Source organism: Xylocopa sonorina, chromosome 4 (assembly GCF_050948175.1).
Source record: "Xylocopa sonorina isolate GNS202 chromosome 4, iyXylSono1_principal, whole genome shotgun sequence".
Classification (NCBI taxonomy): domain Eukaryota; kingdom Metazoa; phylum Arthropoda; class Insecta; order Hymenoptera; family Apidae; genus Xylocopa; species Xylocopa sonorina.
The window spans coordinates 12,849,095-12,869,439 of NC_135196.1; the positions used below are offsets into that span (position 1 = coordinate 12,849,095).

General features: G+C 48.4%; 1 protein-coding gene across 6 annotated transcripts in view; it reads left to right on the forward strand.

The window, feature by feature from the left end:
• Scalloped (TEA domain transcription factor 1 homolog scalloped) overlaps window positions 1–20,345 on the forward strand; it is a 120,651-nt gene that overhangs the window by 16,470 nt on the left and 83,836 nt on the right. For 3 of the 6 annotated variants that reach the window (XM_076893590.1, XM_076893583.1, XM_076893591.1), the window contains exon 2: window positions 12,891–12,981. The exons of the other annotated variants lie outside the window; for them this stretch is intronic. In XM_076893590.1, coding sequence (XP_076749705.1) covers window positions 12,975–12,981 — 7 coding nt within the window. In that variant the 5' untranslated portion in view covers window positions 12,891–12,974. The remainder of the gene's footprint in view (window positions 1–12,890; window positions 12,982–20,345) is intronic. 6 annotated transcript variants of the gene reach the window in all.

The window sequence follows — 20,345 nt, forward strand, 5'->3', positions numbered from 1 at the left end:
CGACGACGACGACGACGACGACGGCGGTTATAAATAATTCTATTCACATCTCGCGCGATCTTATCGTTTCATCGTCGCCTTACAACTTAATTCTACGCGAGCATAGCGAGGAGTCACCGAAATCTCGCGATTGCCATTCCGTGGGCGATAGCCGAGCAAGAGGATTCCCGATAATCTATCAGGAAACGTAGCTGTCCTTGAAAATGATTTCGGCAACCGGTGCGTATAATGAAGGCACGTAATAGCCGCGTAAAGGCCGGGCAGAGCTGTACGATTTTCGTTGAGAAGCGTCGAGCGTGGCAGCGAGCAGCGTGTGTTACGACGACGATCATGGGGTCCCGGTGACTCCGCGGCCCGACATGAATTATTCATCGGGGCCGTGGCAGCCGTTGGGCCCCCTGCTCACGTGATCCACCGTCAGCTTGTATGCCCAATACATATGTATACAACGCAGCTACAATCGCGTTCGCGAGCGTGTACGCGCGAGCGAACACCCGCCGCCATCCGCCTCCTCTCCTTTCGCCTTTCGTCACTGGTACCCGCTTGTTCCTCGCCTCTTCCTAGATGTCTACGCTCGGATCTCGGCTCGTGGTTGCGCGATCCTTCGATGCAACACGCGAACGGGACAATCTCTTTCGTTCGTGCAAGACGACTTAGCAGGATCGATCGAATGGAAATCGATAAAAAAGTAGCGACGATATTGGAAGTTTCTCGTATAACTTACGCGCGATAATTGCACCCGCCATCGATGGTTAAGTTAACCGGGACTTCGCTCGATTATGACTCGATCGTCCACGTGAACGTTGCTTTTTCTTTTTGTCCCTCGTTTTCGTCTTATATAACGCTGGCGGCCCAAGAGGCACGCCATGCCAAACGAACGATTAACCTCGAACTTGCCGCGACCTCCGACGCCCATTTACTCTTACCATCCGACTGGTCGCAGTATTCTGCGGAACCAACGTGTAGTTCTCATTTCGTTGATAGCCGTGGATCACGGATCGGTCTGTCGTATCTGCCCTTTCATCTGTTTGCAACGCAGGAAGGCCATTGGTGAATTCAATTATCCGTCGTTAACCTTAGAACCTACACGCGATGATATTAATCACGAAGTGGTAATGTAACGTAGAGAATAGGTTCGAGAATGGAGAAGAAGAGCAAAATGAGCAAAGCGATCGGTAGCATTCATAATTCTCCGGAAACAGAACGATCGCGTTTTCATAGTAATAATCGATGGCTGTTCGCGTATCGAACAAATTCGATTGACAATTACCGGTGGGGAGCAACCATCGATTACCTCGGTAGTTGGCGAGTTGGTGTTGAAAGCAATTAAGATGACGAAGGGGAAAATTTGTAGTCGAACGACGCGTGTTTAACGATCTCTTGAAAATTAGCTGCTAGTGGATTGGCTAGGTGGAGCGTGAGAAGAGAATAGAGGGAGAAAGAGGAGATGGTAACGGCAACGATGCGGAGTAGCTTAGCGTCATTGAAAGGTCAACACTATCAAGTGCACACTTGTCGCCCGGCTCGTTTACAATGCACGCTGCATCCCGAGCGGCGGGCACGTCGCTTTCCTACGGTTCGTTCACCCCACACCGAAATTTCTTTTCAAAGTATCGCGTTCCTCGTGGACAGGAAGAACGTGGAACGCTGCCGGCTCTTCCCGTGCGACGTTTCGGGTGATTTACGAAAATAGGAACCTCCCCACGCTTGCTGCTTATATTGTTTATGAAAAACAAATATGTACCTTTCGAAACGAACACGTTCTGCTACTTAAAAATATGTTTGCGTTCAAATAAATAGCAGATACGTTGTCTAACAGTTAATTGCATTTCATTCGAGTCCGTTTACGTAGCTATGTAAATCGCATTTTTCGTTCGTTAAGGATTTTCATATTTCCTTTCCTATATCCACAGTTATAACGACCTCGCTCGACGCTTACACGTATCCTCGAAAACAAGTTTGAACGTTAAAGCACCGTAATTTCGTAAGGATAATTGATATAATAATAAATGATCGATACGAGGGTACGCGCGGAGTGAAGAAACGGCTGAACGGTATATTTGGCACGCGGTTTCTGGGCCCATTAAATAATCGAATAACAAAAAACCTTGCCAAAGCCAACGACCGATGACGTATGGATGCATTTTGTCTTTCCTCCGCCGTCGCCTCTCGTTTACATAATTCAAATTATCCTCCTTCCATCCGGCAGCCTGTCTCTCATCATGATTTCCCCTCGTGGCCGGGGCCCCGTTCCTCTTTCAATGCAATTTCGCCGTCGCGCGCATTGCGTCCCGTCGCGACATTGCAGTCCAATTAAACTAGTCACCCGAACGAATTCCCCATCGTCCATTTCCATTTTCACGTACGCGCAAACCGTTGTATTTACGTGTCAATTTCCGTGCGTCGCGACGACGGACGGGTCGCGATCGCGGTAAAGGGTCGACGGGGCAAGGGGCGACGGTGCGACGATGACGATGGCGTTTGCAGGGAGGGGTCGACGAGGTAGGTCGAGATGGAAAGGCATCATCGGGTTGAGCTATCTAGAATTCGAAGCTGGGCCGTCTCGTTTGGCGCCAGGCCAGGCCGACTTACCCAATTAGGTTTCATCACTGGGTCGCCAGCTTCCCTGGCTGCCAATATTTACAATACCTAACTAAACTGATCCAATTATAACCAAACCCGCCGCTCCATCACACGATCGACGTACAGTTTTGCTCCGCGCCGCAGATACATACGCGCTTGGTACCGCGCGCGCGTCCCACTGGATTCGAATTTTACTGCTCCGATGCTCCGTGTCATCGCTCTGTTTTTCCTCTGGATATTTCAGCTCGCCGTTTCAAATCGATGATTGATGAATTGTTCGAGCGAAAGATTGATGAGACCGCGGTGTTCCTCCGCGGGGATATAGTAGATTAGAATGTGGCGTAAGGTAGGCCAGCGCGAACAGCGGTAATTGTTTGTTCGTCGAGAACGAAGGGTGACGGTAGAATGTCGGGAGGGTGGCTCGAAGATTTTAATTGGGGTCCCCGATGGTCAAGTAGTTGGGTCATTAGGATCGAGTAAACGATCCGGGTATAGGGATTAACACGTTTTTAGCGGGAGCGTTTTTATTAGCACGTTTCGCGTTGACCCATCGTTAATTATCGGTCAACTCGAGTCGATTACGATTCGATTAGAATTTAAAGTACCATCGTCGACAATCGTGGGCGATGCGAGCTGATAACGGAAGAGTTATTAATCGCGTGGAAAATATCGCTTACTGCCGTTAGGCGAATTCAAGCGTGTAGAAAGACCACACCAACCTATTATTCTTGTCTTGTTAAAGGAATTTAAAAAATTCCTCTGCTACCGTAATTTATATCGTCTAACGATCTTCCATCTCTGTCCGAATTGTACGATCGCGAACGTAAAACAGTCTCCCAGCGCACACGCATGAATACCCTCGAGGGCTCAGAAGAGAGTCGGCCAGCGCAGTCCATTGGCATCGGCAGTCCAACAACGGGAACGCATCTCTACCTACAGGGAAAACGTGCATACATATGCATGCGTATATACATACGTACCCATATAAACGATATCTACCACCGATAGAAAGAGATATCGCTAGAGAGAGAGAAAGAGAGAGAGAGAGAGAGTGTGGAAGGGAGACAATACTAAGCGTAACCGAGGAGAACGATCCGCGGACTAGAGAAGCGACAGAGACAGAGAAAAGCCGCCGGGGTGGTGCAAGGGGGACAGGGGTGTAAGTATATACGGAAGGGGGGAGGGTGAGAGAGAGAGAGAGAGAGAGAGAGAGAGAGAGAGAGGAGAGGGTGGAAAAGAGATGGAAGTAGCTGTGGCCGCTCACCGCTATTCCAGGCATTCGATTTGGTATTTTTCTTTGTGTATCGCGGATAGTTCGAATTGTTCTGCAAGCAGGGCATTGATATATCGTCCCGCGGGTCCTTTGAGCCGGCCGCTCGCGCGGCTCCGAATTATCGTTCGCGTACTCTCACGGAACCGAGCTGGCGAACCTACTCTTGCCTTCTCCTCCGTGTGCCCCCTTTCGCCGAATGCACTCGCCACCCTTCCTCTCCACCGTTTCCCTTACCTTGCAATCCCTTCGGCAAACGCTCTCTTTCTCTCGTCCCGTCTTCCTCCACCTTCCACGATCGTCTGCTCGCTCGTCTCTTCTGACCCCTGGCATCGCCACCCTTTCACCACCCTTTTCCGATTCCCTCCAGATTGGATGGCTCCTGGCTACCGGTCAATTTATCCGGTGCGCTACTTTCTTTGCTTTATTTCGGCCGGCTCCCTTTCCCTCTCCTCTCGTAGCTCGAAATCTACTCATACCTTACGGCAGCCGCGTTCCCTTCTTCTCCCTCTAAGAATGCGTTTTCGTGCTGTTCGCGTTCGGATACCTCGCTTTTGTCTCTACCGTCTCACTGCCAGTGACCTCGATGCGGCCGAGGAACGCGAGGGCTTTGGGAATCCACCGACGACAACGACGACGACGACGACGACGACGACGACGACGACGACGACGACGACGACGAAGACGATGGCGAAGGCAACGATGGCGAGGAGGTTGTCTCCCTCCGCGCGACGACCATCCGAGAAATCTCTCGCGTCGTCGAAAACTTGGGATGTGTTCTAGAAACGGCTTGGAATGGTCCTTTTTCCGGAGCAAAGAAACAGTTTTCTTGGGCTTATTGGATAGCTTGGTAGATGGAAGTGTAGAGTAGATGATTAATGGAACCTGGGTAGTTTGCCGGGTTGAATAATATCGGTGCGATTGCAAACACATCCGAGTGTAGATTAGGCGTTAATATTATACCATTTTAATAAAACGAGGAAGAATCGCAGTGTGAATATGCAGATGTACTGATATAAATTCGCTTTCTATTCGGAGGCCATTTTATTGCGTCAAAGTACGTTCTAAAAATCGACGAACAGATTTTATTCATCGTCCCACCTTTATCCGCTATCTACATCTTGCGTTTGATCTTCTTCTCTTCGCACGAAGATAGATCAGGCTAGAACATTGCAGTTTTATTGAATTTTCTTGGCCATTTTCTTTCATGGCGCCTTCAGCCTACCATTACCCGTGTACATTCACTCGACGCACATCTTTGGTCCCGCTTCTCTTCTCTCTGAGAGAAGCTCTGTTTGACTAGTATCATCAGTTTTCATTTTAAAGTGTAGAGTGACTTAAAAAAGTGTACAGTGTTCTTGAAATCGGGAAATTCTTTAACCAAACGAGCGTACGATCGATTAGAAAACAATTCATCAGGCTATATTAGGGTAATCCGCAAGCTCGCGAAGCTTTCGCCTGCCCAGTCCCGTTACCTTTCCAATATTCATACGCGATGACGTTGTCCGCGGCGTTCGTCCAGTTTCCCATACCGGTTTTCTGACCGTAGAGAGCCGTTTCAGGAAGGAAACGATGAAAGAAAATTTTCTCCACCGCTGCAAACTCGTGTCACCCATTTTTACCATGCTACTTTCACGTAGTACCGTCCTCCGCCTCGTAGGAGCAACCTGCGCGTCGCCTCGTCTCGAAACCGCCACGGTGGTTTTCCCATCCGTCCTCTCTTTCTCTCTCTCTCTCTCTCACTCCCTTGCCCCACCTCTTTCTTCCTCTTCTGGGTGTTTCACTTTTTTTTTCTTCCTCCTTTTCTCCTCTCTTCATCTTCCCTGGCTGGGCTCTGGCTGCGCGCGTCTGCTTATAGCCGAGGCTACGGTCCGAGCTTCCCTTTGTGTGTAACGGTGAATCACGAAAGGACGACGGGGCCAGATCGGCGGCAGAAGAAGAAGAAGAAGACAGAGGTGGTCTGCGGAGAGGCGTGGGAACAAAGGAAGGCGACCTGGGCGAAATGAGCAGAGACCAAGGGGAACGGAGACAGACTCCCTTCTCGTCTGATCTTCTCATCACCCCTTTCTTTTCTCCTTCCTCCGTCCCTCTAGAACGCCCTCGATTCCCTTCTTCTTCTTCTTCTTCTTCTTCTACTCCTCCTCCGCCTCCTCCTCCTCCTCCTCCTCCTCCCCCTCCACGGAGCCTTCTCTTCTGCTAGCCTTTGAAAGCGGGAAAAAGAAATTGCCCGGGATAGTTATCGGATTGCAGCGTTATTCGTGGAAATTGTTGCGTACAACTAATTGCTAAATTGTCGTTCCTCGTGGATTGTTCGGCAGTTTGTTTCGATCTACTAAAAATCTTCAGTAATTCATTCTTTATCTGTAGATGAATATACCAATTTAACTTGCGGCGAGTTCGAGTGGAGAATCCCGTCGAAGCAACCAGGCAGTAGGCTCTTTCATCTTTCAAGGAGAAACCAGACGGAGCACGGAGTGGCTGTCGTTGGAGAAAGAGGGAGTAGTGACCTTTGGTGTGCGTAGTTTAGAAAGGGGAGGAACGTAACGAGAAATTGACATCGAGAGTCATCGAGGTCAGCCAGCGAAGCGGCTGTTCCTCCGCCGCTCTCCTCCGTCCCTTCTTTTCCGTTAATCCACGTTTTTAACACTTTATCTCGCTGGCTAACGGGATGTTCCGCGTTTCCAGTTTTTGCACTTATAAAGTAATTGCGAGTTATCGCAGGAAATAATCCTCGCCGTACGAACTGCACACGTTCAACGTATAAATTTCTGTATCCAGATGCTTTGATATAGAAAAAAAGAATGCGAACGACTGAAACGAGAAGTGTCGCGCGGAAAAATCGCGTCATCGTAGTCGAAGAGTGAGACTTTCGATAAGCTCTAGAATGGCGAACGCTCGACGACGACGTGCTTACGCGACGTTAAACGGCCACAAATTTCACGGCGAGGAAACAAGCGCTCGCGCATACGCGGGACCATTTCATTTCCCCGGTAATTCGTTCAATCCGGTGGACGCTTAATCGGTTTCGTCGCCGCGCGTTTCTTCGCGGCCGTTTTCCGCGCGAGATTGCAGACACTTTCGTTTCGCGTCATCTGCGTATACACGCGCGTAATGACGCGTAAACAGAAGCGCCTCTGCGATCGTCGACTGAAGCTGCTGATGGAATAATGACTCTTCGGGCACGTGTCACTCGGCCGAGTTTACGTTTCCTCCTCGTCCCTATCCTCTTTCGCCATCGACCAGTCGAACGTTTTCACGATGAGACGTGTTTCGTCGTTGGTTCGTGGGCTCGTGCGAGGGCCTTCCCTCCGGAACGACTTACAAGTGCTGACGATAGCAACTCGAATTTTTTAATGCCAGAATAAAACGTCCTGCAGTTGATCCGTTGGTGGAATGGTTAAGCAATTTTAGCCTTTAATTTTCCCCTCGATCTGAAAGTTCAATGACACCCGAGCGAGCGTCTACAAAAATCGCAACCCTCGAAATGGTAAACTTAGTCACCGCCGTAGTATCGGCCTGCCGCTTAAACTAATAACAATTTATTTGCAATTTCCGGAGTTGCTCGGTTCACGCACCGTGAACGATCGAAGGGGAGAGCGAGAGACTCGTTTAAGCGAACGGATCCTCCAGCCATCGAGCGTTACCATTTTCCGCGGGTGCGCTCCGTTTCAGATTTACACCGGGCAAAACGTCGATCGCCTCTCTTCGCGTTTCTTCCAGCGCGGCGCGACGTCCCGTTTCAATTAGATCGCCGTTCGTCGAACCATTCCAAACGGTGCTGAACCGCGCCGCGGTTTAATTATAGGTCAACGAAGCGAGTACCATTTCCCTCCTTTTTCGTTGACGCTCGCGAGAGCAGCGTCGATTCTCGAAAAGGTTAATCGTCTTGCTTTCTTAACGACACCGATAACCGAGAAACTCTTTCGCCGCTCGTTAACGTTCTCTGACGTCCACGGTCTACGTGGCCGCACCTGCGTGACGTCAGTCAATGGAACCACTGTTATAGGTATATTCCGCAATAACGATCGAACCGCAGCGCCAACCGGGAAGGCTCGGAGATAATCGGTAAACGAAAAGCTTCCTGGTTCGGGGCATAGCTGATATCGACGATCAGAAATGTTGTACTTTGCTACTGTCCGAAGAATTCTACGGATTCTTCACGGATTTTCGACATTTGCCGCTCTTTTTTCCACTTTTGTTTCAGTCGATGGGCACCGTTACGCGTTAAGATTTTTTTCACAATTTTTTTATACCCATAGATTGCTTGGCTTTTACCCCACTAACTGTACAGTGGAAGTGTGTTTCAGGGATTTTTCTTAACGTTCATCGGTTGTGAATAGCACACATTTTTAAGGGTTCTCTCGAGGTCGTTGCTTTCTTCGACTGCCGCGAATACTTGGAACTCTCTCGTAATTGCCGGTTTACCTGTTCTCCGCTTTCCGCTGTTGCGTTAATCGAGGGATCAGCGAATTAAAATATCATCGTGGTCCGTGGTGCACCGATTCGTCCGTTGGAGTAAAAATTTCAACGTTTCCGCGGACAAGTGAGTCGGGTTCCGCGCCAAGGAACTTTCACCCTCCGCGAGGGGAAAGTTTGGAGAACACGGCCCGCCTGTGCTCGATAGGGATCTCGAGCGGCCAATAAGGGCCTCGAAGCGTGTGTCGTTTGTCCAATTTTCGAGCGCGTCCGCTTCGTAAATCATCGTCCGTTGAAGAATCAGCTGATTCACGGGAAACGCATCAAGCAAGCTCAGCGAAAATTCCGATAGGAGAGGAACACGGACAAAAACGATCGGCTGTCTCGCTCAAGATGCGAACGGCGATAACATTCATCGGCGCACAGTGGCTCTGATAATTTAACGATAGGGCGGTCTGAATGGCGCCGCTTTCGGACCGGACGAAAAGCGTTTTAAGAGATTTTCGTCTGCGATCGTGTTTCGCGCGCCGTCATTGTACGGCTCGATGATGCGTTTCAATGGAATCGCGTTGCTTTCATTTAACTCGATATTTTCGATATTATTGTTCGCCGTGTACCGATTGGGCTATTGTTATTTGAGCCCGACGATACCTATAATGGGAATCGTAAAAGTGTTCGAAAGCTTACATTTACAACTTCTAACAAGTGGGATACATGAGCCATTCAGCTTCATATTCGTTCAAATCCAATTTCGAGGATGCTCGATGGTACTACGGTTACCATGGCTGCAAATTAAGACTACGTTACGCATTGTAAAACGCATAATCGATCGGCGAAATTGTCCGTCTGTTGACGGGGAAACAAACGCGATCGTCGACAGAAATTTTTGATGCGCTCGTCTCGATATCGAGGCGAGTCCCTCACGGATTACGCGTCTCAGAGAGGTGGAGCGTGGTACCAGAGAGCAACCGTCGGACGCGGCAAGTGGAATAAAAAGGTTTATGGTTGTTTCGGGGTGCTCTATCTTTAGGAGCCACATATCATGCCACGTTCTCTCTTCCCTCTTCTCTCTTTCTCTCTCTCCCGATTTTTCTCTTTTCCACGCTCGCGCCACGACCCTCCTGGCTGAACCCTCGACTGAGTTATTTCACGGTTAAAATAGTCGAGTATTCCTTCCGAGCGAGAGGTTTGCTGCTCGTGCAGTTTCACGCGAAGGAAATGCTCTCTCGCGGCCGAAACAGACCCCGTTTCCCCTATCTCGTCCACGGTGCCCGATAGTTTTCTCGGATTTCCACGGCGAACCCTCCGCGATCTTCCCACCGATACGCTAATGGCACCGCAAGAACCTCTCTTACGGCTTTAGGATATAATCGAGGAGCGGGCTCGCGTTGTTGGCCTCATCGTCCTCGTTTCTCTTCTTTTACGTACCAGAGCTGTTGGCTTCGAGGCGATCGCGTTCTCATAAATGGTTTCAACGTCCAGCTTTTAATAATCCTCTGTTACGATGTAACCGCTCGTTGTAACGCAATCTCCACGGTATTATTTAAATCTACGGATCTATTAATGGTTTCCGTGTTGTGCGAGTCGATCTCGCAGGGGCGCGATACACGAGCGTGCCACCGCCAGCAGCTGATATTTTTACGCGTTACGTCGAGCCGGTGACGGCTCAATAATCACGCGCACCTGCACACCGCGAACCATGAATGAAGTTTCCACAATGGTGGGGACTTTGGCAACTGGCTCGAGCCTCGAGATTCGTGCGCGTTTCGCTTTCCACGCAAAGCGGATGGCCCCGGCCCCGGCTTCTTGGCGCGCGTGCAATTTCGATTATCTCGTTTCCGGTTGGTACCCGAGTCCGTCTCGAATCTGTCCCTCTAATGGCTAACGAAACCATCGGGGAACGTGCGTCGAGAGAAAATTGGTCTCCAGGGAATTTGTTATCTTTCATTTTCTTCCTCCTCTTCTTCTTCTTCTTCTTCTTTTTTTTTCAAACGGAACGACACGACTTTCAGTCTTTTGCGTAACGACAAAGTATTTTGGTCGAGTTCTCTCGAACATTTCCACCGTGAAACACAGAAAATGAAAAAGAAAAAGATATTTCGCGCGGATTGAGAAGAAATAAACAAGAGTCGAATATAGAATTGTTTATTTAAAATAGCTTAAAGGACAGAACGTTTCAAGGCGGTTATCGATTCGACGTAGCTTTGAGCTGTCACGTAAGCTATTGGCAAAATTACAAATTCTAGTCGCAAGGCTCGTTGCAACTAATTGCTCGCGTTAAACATTAGAACTTCAACCTGACCACGATCAGCCGGCTTCGAAAACATGCGGTACGTCATTTGGCGAAGTTGAATTCCATTCGAACTTCTACTCTATATGAACTTTTTTTTATCATCCGCGAGAGATTTTAACTTAGACATACTACGTGATCCTTTGAAGAAACGTTTTAATTAGGAGCATGATTTATCCGTTGAGAGAGCGAGCCATTTAAATTCAAGTAATTGCAGGTAGATGAATTATACTTGGCAGTAATTGCTAGTCCTCCTCCGTTCGATTATCTCTGCAGATATTTTAACTGTATACCTCCAACTAACTATTCTTCGAGACTTTTCATCGAAAATTCTTCCTCCCGTGAAATCGTTTCAGCATGGAATCAGGTAGGTCGACCTGGTAATACCTGATCCCCCTTGCAACTGAACTATATAAAATTATGTAATTATGAGGTAGAACGCGGTAATGAAATTTTCCTATGCGTTTCCCGGCGGTCAGTTGGAGCTGCGCGTGGGCGGATGATTCACTCGAGGCGCGCGATTTTCCCAAGCGAGTTTACCCGCTGACGGGAATTATTGCCAGCGCGAATAATGCACAGCGCGCTGGCTGCGGCCGGCGTTTAACCAGAGTTAAATATTTAAATCGCGACAGATAGGCCACGGGGCCCACGCGAGCACGCCTACCATAGCTGAACCCGTGTAACGCCCTGCCAGGGGAAAATATCTTTCCCAGCGCGCGGTGATTTCGCGATCGGATCCGATTGACGCGCGCCCGCGCGCACCGCGTCGATCTTGAATAATTGCGCCTGGCCATTATTAGATCCATCGATTACACATCGATCGATATAGTGCGCCCTGTATTTTTGCGCCCGTCCGTTGCGCAACGCCCTGCAAAATTTGCATCGCGGCGTGTCCGTCAATGGTCGCGGGACGAATAACGCGCGCTAGATGCAATCGACGATGGACGATGGAAAATTTTTCTGCCGCTGCCTCGTTTCGCGTTCAATTCACCGATATCGTTTCGTCCCGGTGCTGCACGCGATCGCAGAAAATTCTCTGATTCTCCCACTAGATTTTTAAAAATAGTACGCTTCGTTGAAGGAGACCGGTAATGCTACTGGGAAAGGGTGAAATAATAAACTGGTTAATAGACATCGCGGTTAGACGTTGTGCGTTTGCTTCGACTGGTTCCGTTTTTTTTTTTTTTCTTCTTTTATTTATCAGAGACTTTACACGCGCGCGTTTCAAAAGAGAGAAAAATATTGCTAACAATTATTATGGTCTGATGCGTTTAATAGTAACCTAACGCAGATCTACGTTTCTTCCTCTCGTGTTTATTACTCGATTCGCGATAGGATTAAGATCAGCACGATGGATTGTTTATTAGCCAGGAGGAGCTTTTAATACGTTTCAGGGCGGAATCATTTAATCCGCGTTTCGTCTGCTCTGCCTTATCCAGCTGAAAATTGACGCGCTCCGGTTTTACCGTTCGGCCCGAATCAACTCGTTAGCACGTTAATTACAGCTTCGGCTAATTATCTGTTGTTACTTCTCGTACACTTTTCCCATTATTAGATAATATGATCAGTATTTATGGGTTGATGGTAAACTCTGATGCGTTTCACGGTACGATTATATCTGCGCTTCTTTTTACTGCCTGTTTCATTTCCTGTGTGCCACTATCGCGGTGTAGGTGAAACTATTAAAGAAAATGAGAACGGTGAACAGCTGATGCATAAATTCCGGAGTCGACGGAACGTTCGCGTTCGATTGACACTCGCGCGATTATCGTCGACGAATTGTATTGATCGTTCGCGCGATTACATAACGCGTCGATATCGAAACACTTTTCCCGCGTATGAAAACTTACGACTAGTTTAATTAATTAAACGGCAGGGGAGCATGTAGGATAATTCGAACAGCGGTGAGAGACTCGCTCTCGAGGTGGGGCAGGTAATTAAATTAGCTTTCTCACTTTCCGCGAGCGATTCATCGGGCGTCTCCGTTAGGAAGAGGAAAAAGCGGAGGAGGAAGACGTGATTATTCTCGATTCTCGGGAAACCGTCCCGGAGTCTCGATGCTGGCGGACAGCCAGGCGTGGGCGATTACGAGAAATAACGAAAAGGCGTGCGTTACGTCCCTTCGTGTCGATGGTTTCTTTCATTAACTCGGCCCGTAGGTGGAACACGATCGGAATTCCAATTTCCAGACGATCAAAAATCCACTGCCCCTACCCCCCCCCCCCCCCCCCTCTCCCTCCATCCCTCCTCGATTTCTTGATAACACGTACCACCGCGTAGCAATTGTCGAAACGGCGAATGATAAACGTTCTCTCTTTTACTCTGTTTCAGGTAAGTCTATTCTATCACGCAGAATTATCGGCCACCCCGTACACACACTTTCGAGAGACGCTCTTAACGCGATCGACGCATGCAATGCCAGGTTACGTATGCATAACCAGTGAGTTCGCTCTTTTCGTACACTCTCTTATTAACGTCGAATCTTCCCGGGTAAAATTATACATTCGCATTCTTAAGTATCAGAATGCAGCCAACCGAGCGAGCTTGCGTACTCACGCACAGAAAAGGTTCAAGGGAAGTGCGACGGTCTTATCAGCGTGAAACGGACAATTTTCGTCGAAATCCACCTAGTGTGAAATAATGAATTGAACGCGAACCGTACGGAACTGGGATGGGGGAGGGGGTTAACGTAATTTTTACGAACACGGTCGATTCACTCGTCGGACATTTAAAGCGCGTCGTAAAAACGAGCGATAACGACTCAATACTTTTTCACTTGGCGTCGAAACCGTACTTTTACCTGGCCGTGTCATTACCGGATGAGTTGTGGCGGTGCGTAAAAATCCCGGCGAAACGTTACTATGCATCGGGGAGGCAGAGCGTGTTTCATAGCCGCCCACGCAATCCGTCGACATGATTTATGACGATTCGCGAAGATTGTGCAAGCCGCACTGCCACGGAAATCCTGGAAGATCGAAGAGATAATTTTTAAGCTCAAAGATGATGCATGGTATCCTGAATGAGAAATTGAATGGTGTCGTGAAAGAAATCCACGCGCGGAGAACTAATCCACCCCTCGGTTAACAGTCACCCGTTCTTGGCATTTGCGAGAACACCGCGGAGATTGATCGATCCTCGGCTACAGAGGGAAATGCCGCGACTAATCTGGATGCTTGAAAAGTCAAACGACGCGTAGAGAGCGTAGCTCTAAATTCGGTTTATCGACAGAGAGTTGAGCTGGCGTTCTGAAACAGCCGTTCGCTCGTTGCAACAGGAACGAAACAACGAAACAGGCGGAGAAGAAAAAAGTTGGAAAAACCTAGCCGCGTCTTATCCCCGCGGCGTTCGAGACATGCCGGTGTCTCCTGAAAATCGTAATTTACGGGCCTGTTTCAACCGATGCACCGAACGAGACCATCAACGACTCGGTTACGCCTTATTTCAATTTCAAATTGAACGGCTCGCGCCGCAGCCTTGGTTACCCGGACGCTGTCCGACTTTTCGAACAATTATCACGAACGTAACACCGCGACGAAGAATCCGGAGAACCGTTTCAGACATTCTAGTTCTTCCTGGAAGCCCAAGTCGCTCGATAAAATCACCACGACAGCAGCCACCACGTTCGTTAGCCTTCCCCTAGGTGTCCGCGTAGCCGTTCGTTGCAACGAGGACCGCCTCTCGGGACACACGAATAATTTGTAAACGGCGACGAATGAAATGAAAGGTAACGCGCGTGCACGACGAGTAAGAGCGAACGGAATCGGAGCGGAGCGTATTGTTGGAGCGGCCGTCGTCTCGCGGAGAGACCGCGACGGTGAGTCATCGCCAGTGGAAACCGGTCTCGAGAGATGACGAACGTTCATCATCGACCGGCGATCGTAGCGTTAATTGCCACGATCTTCCATCACGATCGATTTACCTTAACGAACATTAACGGATTGCGCGCGTTTCACGAGATATTTCGTGTTTTGTTGGGCCCCGGGATCGAGATCGGGTCGGCAGATACACCGGTCTTTTCTTTTTCTGGTCGCCGTTATTAATTGCGTGTTGAAGGGTCGGTGAGTTTAAGTGGACGCGGGTTGGACGTTGCATCGCACGGACGGTTGAATTCCTGCGGCAACGTGGCCGCGATATATAACCCGCGTTTAACGCGAAACAAGTGGGAAACGTAATGACTTTTTCATCGAAACGATGAAACGCGCGTCGAACCACTGGTTCTATCGATCGCTAGGAGGAAATGAATTCTAACGTGAGAGGGATCGAGTTCGAATACGAAGAGATCGCACTAGGTACGAACCGTGAGCTCTTTGATTGAGTTAAAAATCAGGAAAGAATTTCGAGTCAGCCTAATCGCTGGACCGAGCCGAGCCGGCTCGTTCGTCTTCGAAATCGGTTGGGCGCGTTGATAAATCTTTCGGCTGGTAGAAATTCTCGTGGAATAGCGCGAGGGGGTTTCTACGTTCTTTCGATGGCACCAGTAACCCTTTGAAATATAAATTAACCACGATAAGACTCCTTTGTCGGCTCACTTTGCGTGCCGGTGTTGCGATCAGTGTTTTTCATCGTGCCACGGCTTGTACCAACGGTGGCCAACGGTGTGTGCATTTACACGCGTGTAACACACATTTCCAGCGAAATCCTCGTTCTTAGCGAATTCGTAATCTGCTGGCTGTGATCGGCAATTACATATCGGCTGGAGAGGAGCGATCCGTGGTAGAGTCGGTGTTTTCCTTTTTTTTTTCTTTTTTTTTTCTTTTCTCTTCCTCTTTATTCAACGGTACGTTGCGCACGAGCAAAAAGGAAAGATTTATTGGACGCAGTCGATTTCAAAAGGTCTCGGGAAATCATATCGCGGTCTATCGGTCAAAGTGTCTCATTTAAACGTTATCGATTCTGAATATCGTTCATTTTTACTTTGTCCAAGGTAGCAAGAATTAAATGTGTGCTGTCGCAACGTTTGTCCGTCGCCACGGACGTACTGTTTTTAATTCCCTAAGAAGATTAATGACGTGTCCGACGATTGGTTCGTTAATACTCTGCTGATGCGTGTTCTAGACGCGTCGATACTAAAAGTAACGTTATTCTTGATAAATAGACACGGTTCAAGGACTCGTCGAGACTCTTCTAGATGCTCGATATTTTTAAAAGCCGGCGATTTTTCTCTCGCCTACCTCTAATACAGTATACGAGTTAATAGTTGCGCTGACTTTACGAGAGGATCGCTGCGAGAGACTAATAACTCGCCGAGTTGCAAATATATATTTCCGTGGCCCACGAAAGTGGGACGTTCGGACACTTGTGCTTCGCCTCCTACAATTTCGTTTCTTATTTCGAATTTTCGATTCTATAATAGCCAAGGACAGTGGCATTTATCAAGATGACAGTGTTGTAGGTGGTAGCCAGTTCGGATGTAAGCTACCCCAGAGGAAGATTTCGTTGACAGTCTAAAATAGCATCGCCGCTCGAACCAATCGTTTAACAAATGACAGATATAATTTCCAACTCGAATTTCTCAATCCTATCGTCGAGTATCGAACCGACATATAAAATGAGCTAAAGCTCACCCTCGATTACCATTATTACATATCAACCAATTATCCAAAGTCATTGTTTTACAAAGAGCAGCATCTACAGTCGCAAAAATATGCGATTTAAAGATCGAGCATAATTACAAAAATCCGCTGAAATATCATTTTATAATTCTCGCTTGATCCTCCTTCACCCCGTGTCGTAACCTTGACGCCATCGAGCGCGCGATGGTACCAGTCTACGACCGAATGATACGGATGAAGCTGCGGGTCGTTCAACGAAACAATAATCTCAATATCGTTTCTAGCGTTAGTTTAATTTACGTAACTAGGCAGAAAATAGCCGCGACAGTCGATTTGCTCGTGTTTCCGTCGGCTTCGCAGGTTGCGGTCGCTGCGGAGAGAGAGCGACGTCCGAGACTGAATTATTATGGCGCTAGAACAGACCCGGAATATAGAATCGACGCCGAGCTATGTGCATGATACATCGTACATACGTTCGTGTCCGCGTTTATATACCGTATCGTATCGTATCCGTGGCCGTGCGTCTCTGCTCCCGCGATCGTACGCGTAACTGCCGTTTTACGTACAGATACAACATCGGGAATCGAGCGATACCCGTTGCCGGACGATAAACCTGGAATTGATCCACGTATTTGTAAACCTGCACCGGAGTGCAGGGCGTCCCGCGCCGAACGGGGCTCGTAAAACCGCAGCTTCGTTTTACGACTCATTTCGGAATCTAATTTATCGGTCAGCGATACGCCGTTGCGCTAAACAATGGACAAGTCTGTCCGTGCGGTTTCATCGCGGTTCTCTGCTTTTCTTTTCTCGCACGCTTGCTTTCGTTCGAATCGAACCTCGATATACGTATAATCCCCTATGTAACGCGTCTTATGAAGAATCTCGCGAACGTTAGATCGGACGAGAATGGTAAACGAAATCGTGCTCTTCTCGGAAAGGACGCGTGGTACGTGTCGAACGAGCAGAAGTTGCGATTCGAGACGGTCTGATCGCAGAGAACACCCTCGTCCGCACCCCTGCTTAGCATCCTTTGGTGTGGTGCATTCGCGTGGGAAAAGGCGAGAGTTTCGAGACGCATCCACCAAAAGCAGAAGATCCGTTTTTCTACGATATGACCCGTCACGTAACTGAGAGTCACAGGCCAAAAAGTTGAATCGTTCGTTCACGACGGCATCCTCGTCATCGTTCCTCGTCATTCGTCTGGTAACCTCCTTGAACGGCGTGCCCGTAAGCTGCCCGTCAGATCTCTTTTCCTGATCCTTAATGGACGAGGTGGCTATTATACCTCCAGGTGCGTGTTACCTCGAACGAGAGAGGAGACGTCGACTCACGGGCCTCGGCAATAAATCCTGCGGGACGTCCTCAGGTAGACGATGGCCTGGGATCGTCTTACTACAAGTTATAGGGTTCTTTCGGAGCGTATCCAGTGACGCAAGACCTTCGGTTCGAACTGGCAGACTTCTCGCGAGAAGGGTCCGGCTTTTCGTTCGATTCTATTCCGCGAACGGGGTTTTAGTCTACAATTTCTTTCTATCGCGATCGTCGGATCTCGCGAGAAGAAGCTCTTTCGAATTAATTGCAAGTTGTCCGTTCTCCGGGGTAACGTTTCGAGCTGAATTCGCACAGTTTCGAGGGGAGTCGTTCACGCTTGGTAATGTTTCCGATTGAAACGCGAGAGTTGAATTTCATTTTCGTCGACGGACCTGCTTTACGCTACCGCAAGTGGTTTTTTATTGTCGCGTGAAATCATCGTAATTCGTACAGCGGAAGATTTATGAATAACGCCAGGTGGTAATTCGTCGAGACTGTCGTTTTTACCTCTGTTTTAAACACTTCGCTACTATGTCTCGTCGTCGTGTAAATATATAATAACAGGTTGGTGGATGGTTGCAGAGAAAAGGTTCACCACTTTCTCCAGTGAGAGTTGCGATTTTTGCGATCGTCGCTCGCTTGTTGCGAGATCAGGGGACCTGTGATATTTGGGTCACCGATGTGGCTCGAATTTTGCGCGCAGTTTGCTAGATGCCGGATCGTATAATAATATATTGCATTAAATTGGTGGATCGCATGATATTGCATTCTGTAGAATGCTGGGATTACACTCGAATTCAGAACGTTTCCAACTCACGGTTAATGTCGCTTTTATTTGTACCGGTTATTTTCGTACGCTTTTTACATCCCCGCGCGGAGCGTTCGACGTTCGGTTTCTCAATGGAATTTTTAATAAAAATCATTTTAATCCCACCGGATAAATTGCGCGTGGATATCGAGAGACACGGAGCAGGTTGCACGAAGAGGGGTCGAGCGTCGACAATCGTCTCGAATGACTTAATAACACAGTGAAAGTTATGAGAACCTATTAATATCTATCCAACCTGTGGCCTTATATAGCGTCCTGCTGGTTAAGTGAATCATTCCCGACGTTGAATCGTATCGAATCGGCGAACACCGTAATATTTCGCAGTCTTTGTTCCGGCGAACGATCTCCATCTTTTTCCCCGTCGATGGAGAATCCTCGATAAACCGGAACCAACGCTATTTCCACGGATAATCGAAGAAAGGCTGAAGTAACAGTCGAGTCGTGCTTCACCAGACGTACTTATGCTCCAAAAATCGATGAATTATATATTACCAGTTAAAGCATGCGCGAGAATATCGAGATTTTCTATCTTCAAGACGTGCAAATAATTACGCAGGCCATTAAAAGATTCTACTCTTGATAACACGATTTTCAGTTGGGTTTCCCCCAGCGCGAATCTGTTATCGAATCAATGATTAAACGCCGACGAGAGTAATGACCATTTAATTGATGGTTAAGAGTTCATCAGCTCGGATTCGTAGTTTCAGTCGTACAGTTAGTTACACGCGGTTTTGCAATTCTGTTAGTCTCGTTTTATTAGATGAAACGCCGGGTGACTAGAGCGCTCGACAGGTTGAGCAATTCTCGATTGCCAATGGAACATTAGCGGAACGTACTTAACGTGCAATATCGTTTCCAGAAGAACAATCTACTTCTCTGTCCGCTTATCAGATCTCTCTGCTAGCGATTCACCGTCGTGCCGTATCGATTAATATTTCGTACGATGCATAAATACGGAAAAAGCTGATCGCATACTACGTTTCATTCTCGCATCCATTCAATCGCAGAATATTTCACGGTCAGCAATCGGCATGTGTTTAATCGTAAGTAATTATACACCGACTTTGCATAATCCACGTGCATTCTAAATAAAGATTTAATACCAACGGAATTTTTTCTCCGATCGAGCGAAGAAAAATCGATGTTTACTTGGTCCGAAGGAAACAGTTTCTAGAAATAACAAAACACTTTTTTTCAACCAAGGCTCCGCCGACTGAAATCGAGGTGAAATTTTCATTATCCAAGTGGTTCTCAAAAATCCGTGAAACCTCCCGTTCGCGGATACTCCGAAAGATCAAACAACTGTAAGAAAAGCCAGCCTCTTTGTACCTCGACGATGTACCCTCTGGATCGTAGCATCCTACGCTCGCAGTGGATCACGCGAGACCACCGCCACATACCCCGCCCTTATTTATCGTTCGACGTCGATCGATAAATCCGCGGTCCACGGTAGCCGGGAACGTGAATTGCTTTAAGGAAAATCTAGCCCGGCTCTCGTTGCATCTGGTTGCATAAACGTGCCCTCGGCAACATGCACCGCGCGCGCGCGCCCGTTCTGAAACGCGCTGACCTTCTATTGTTCGCCGACAAATCGCCGTTCGCCGCCGCGCGGTTTCACTTCTTGCTACCTTTTGCACCGGTTTACCGATTCGAGGACGGCGAAACGAACGCTCGGGACGTTAGACGACCAGGCGACCGGGTAAAAGGGAAAAGGGGGCGAACCACCATTCGTGCTCATCTCGCGAAGCCGGCACGAATCCACCGGCTGGCTCGTTCGAGTCGACTTGCATCGGTGCATCTTGACCTTTTTCCTGGTCCTTTCAAATGTCATTAAACCGGGGGCTGCCACGATCTCGTTCGAAAAGGCCTTGAGTGGAAACTCGCCGTTCCTCTGCCGATATTCCTCGTCGAACGCCGATCGCAGGAAAATGCCGCACCCCCTCTAACTTTCGAGCGACCGATGGAACGATCGTCGACACTCTGATTTGGATTTTTAGCAGAAATGTTTACGTGTGCCGCTTGGTTTGGTCCGGTTTTATGAAATTTGCGGCGAATTACAGGGCGATCGAACGATCGAAGTTCGTCGAACCTTTC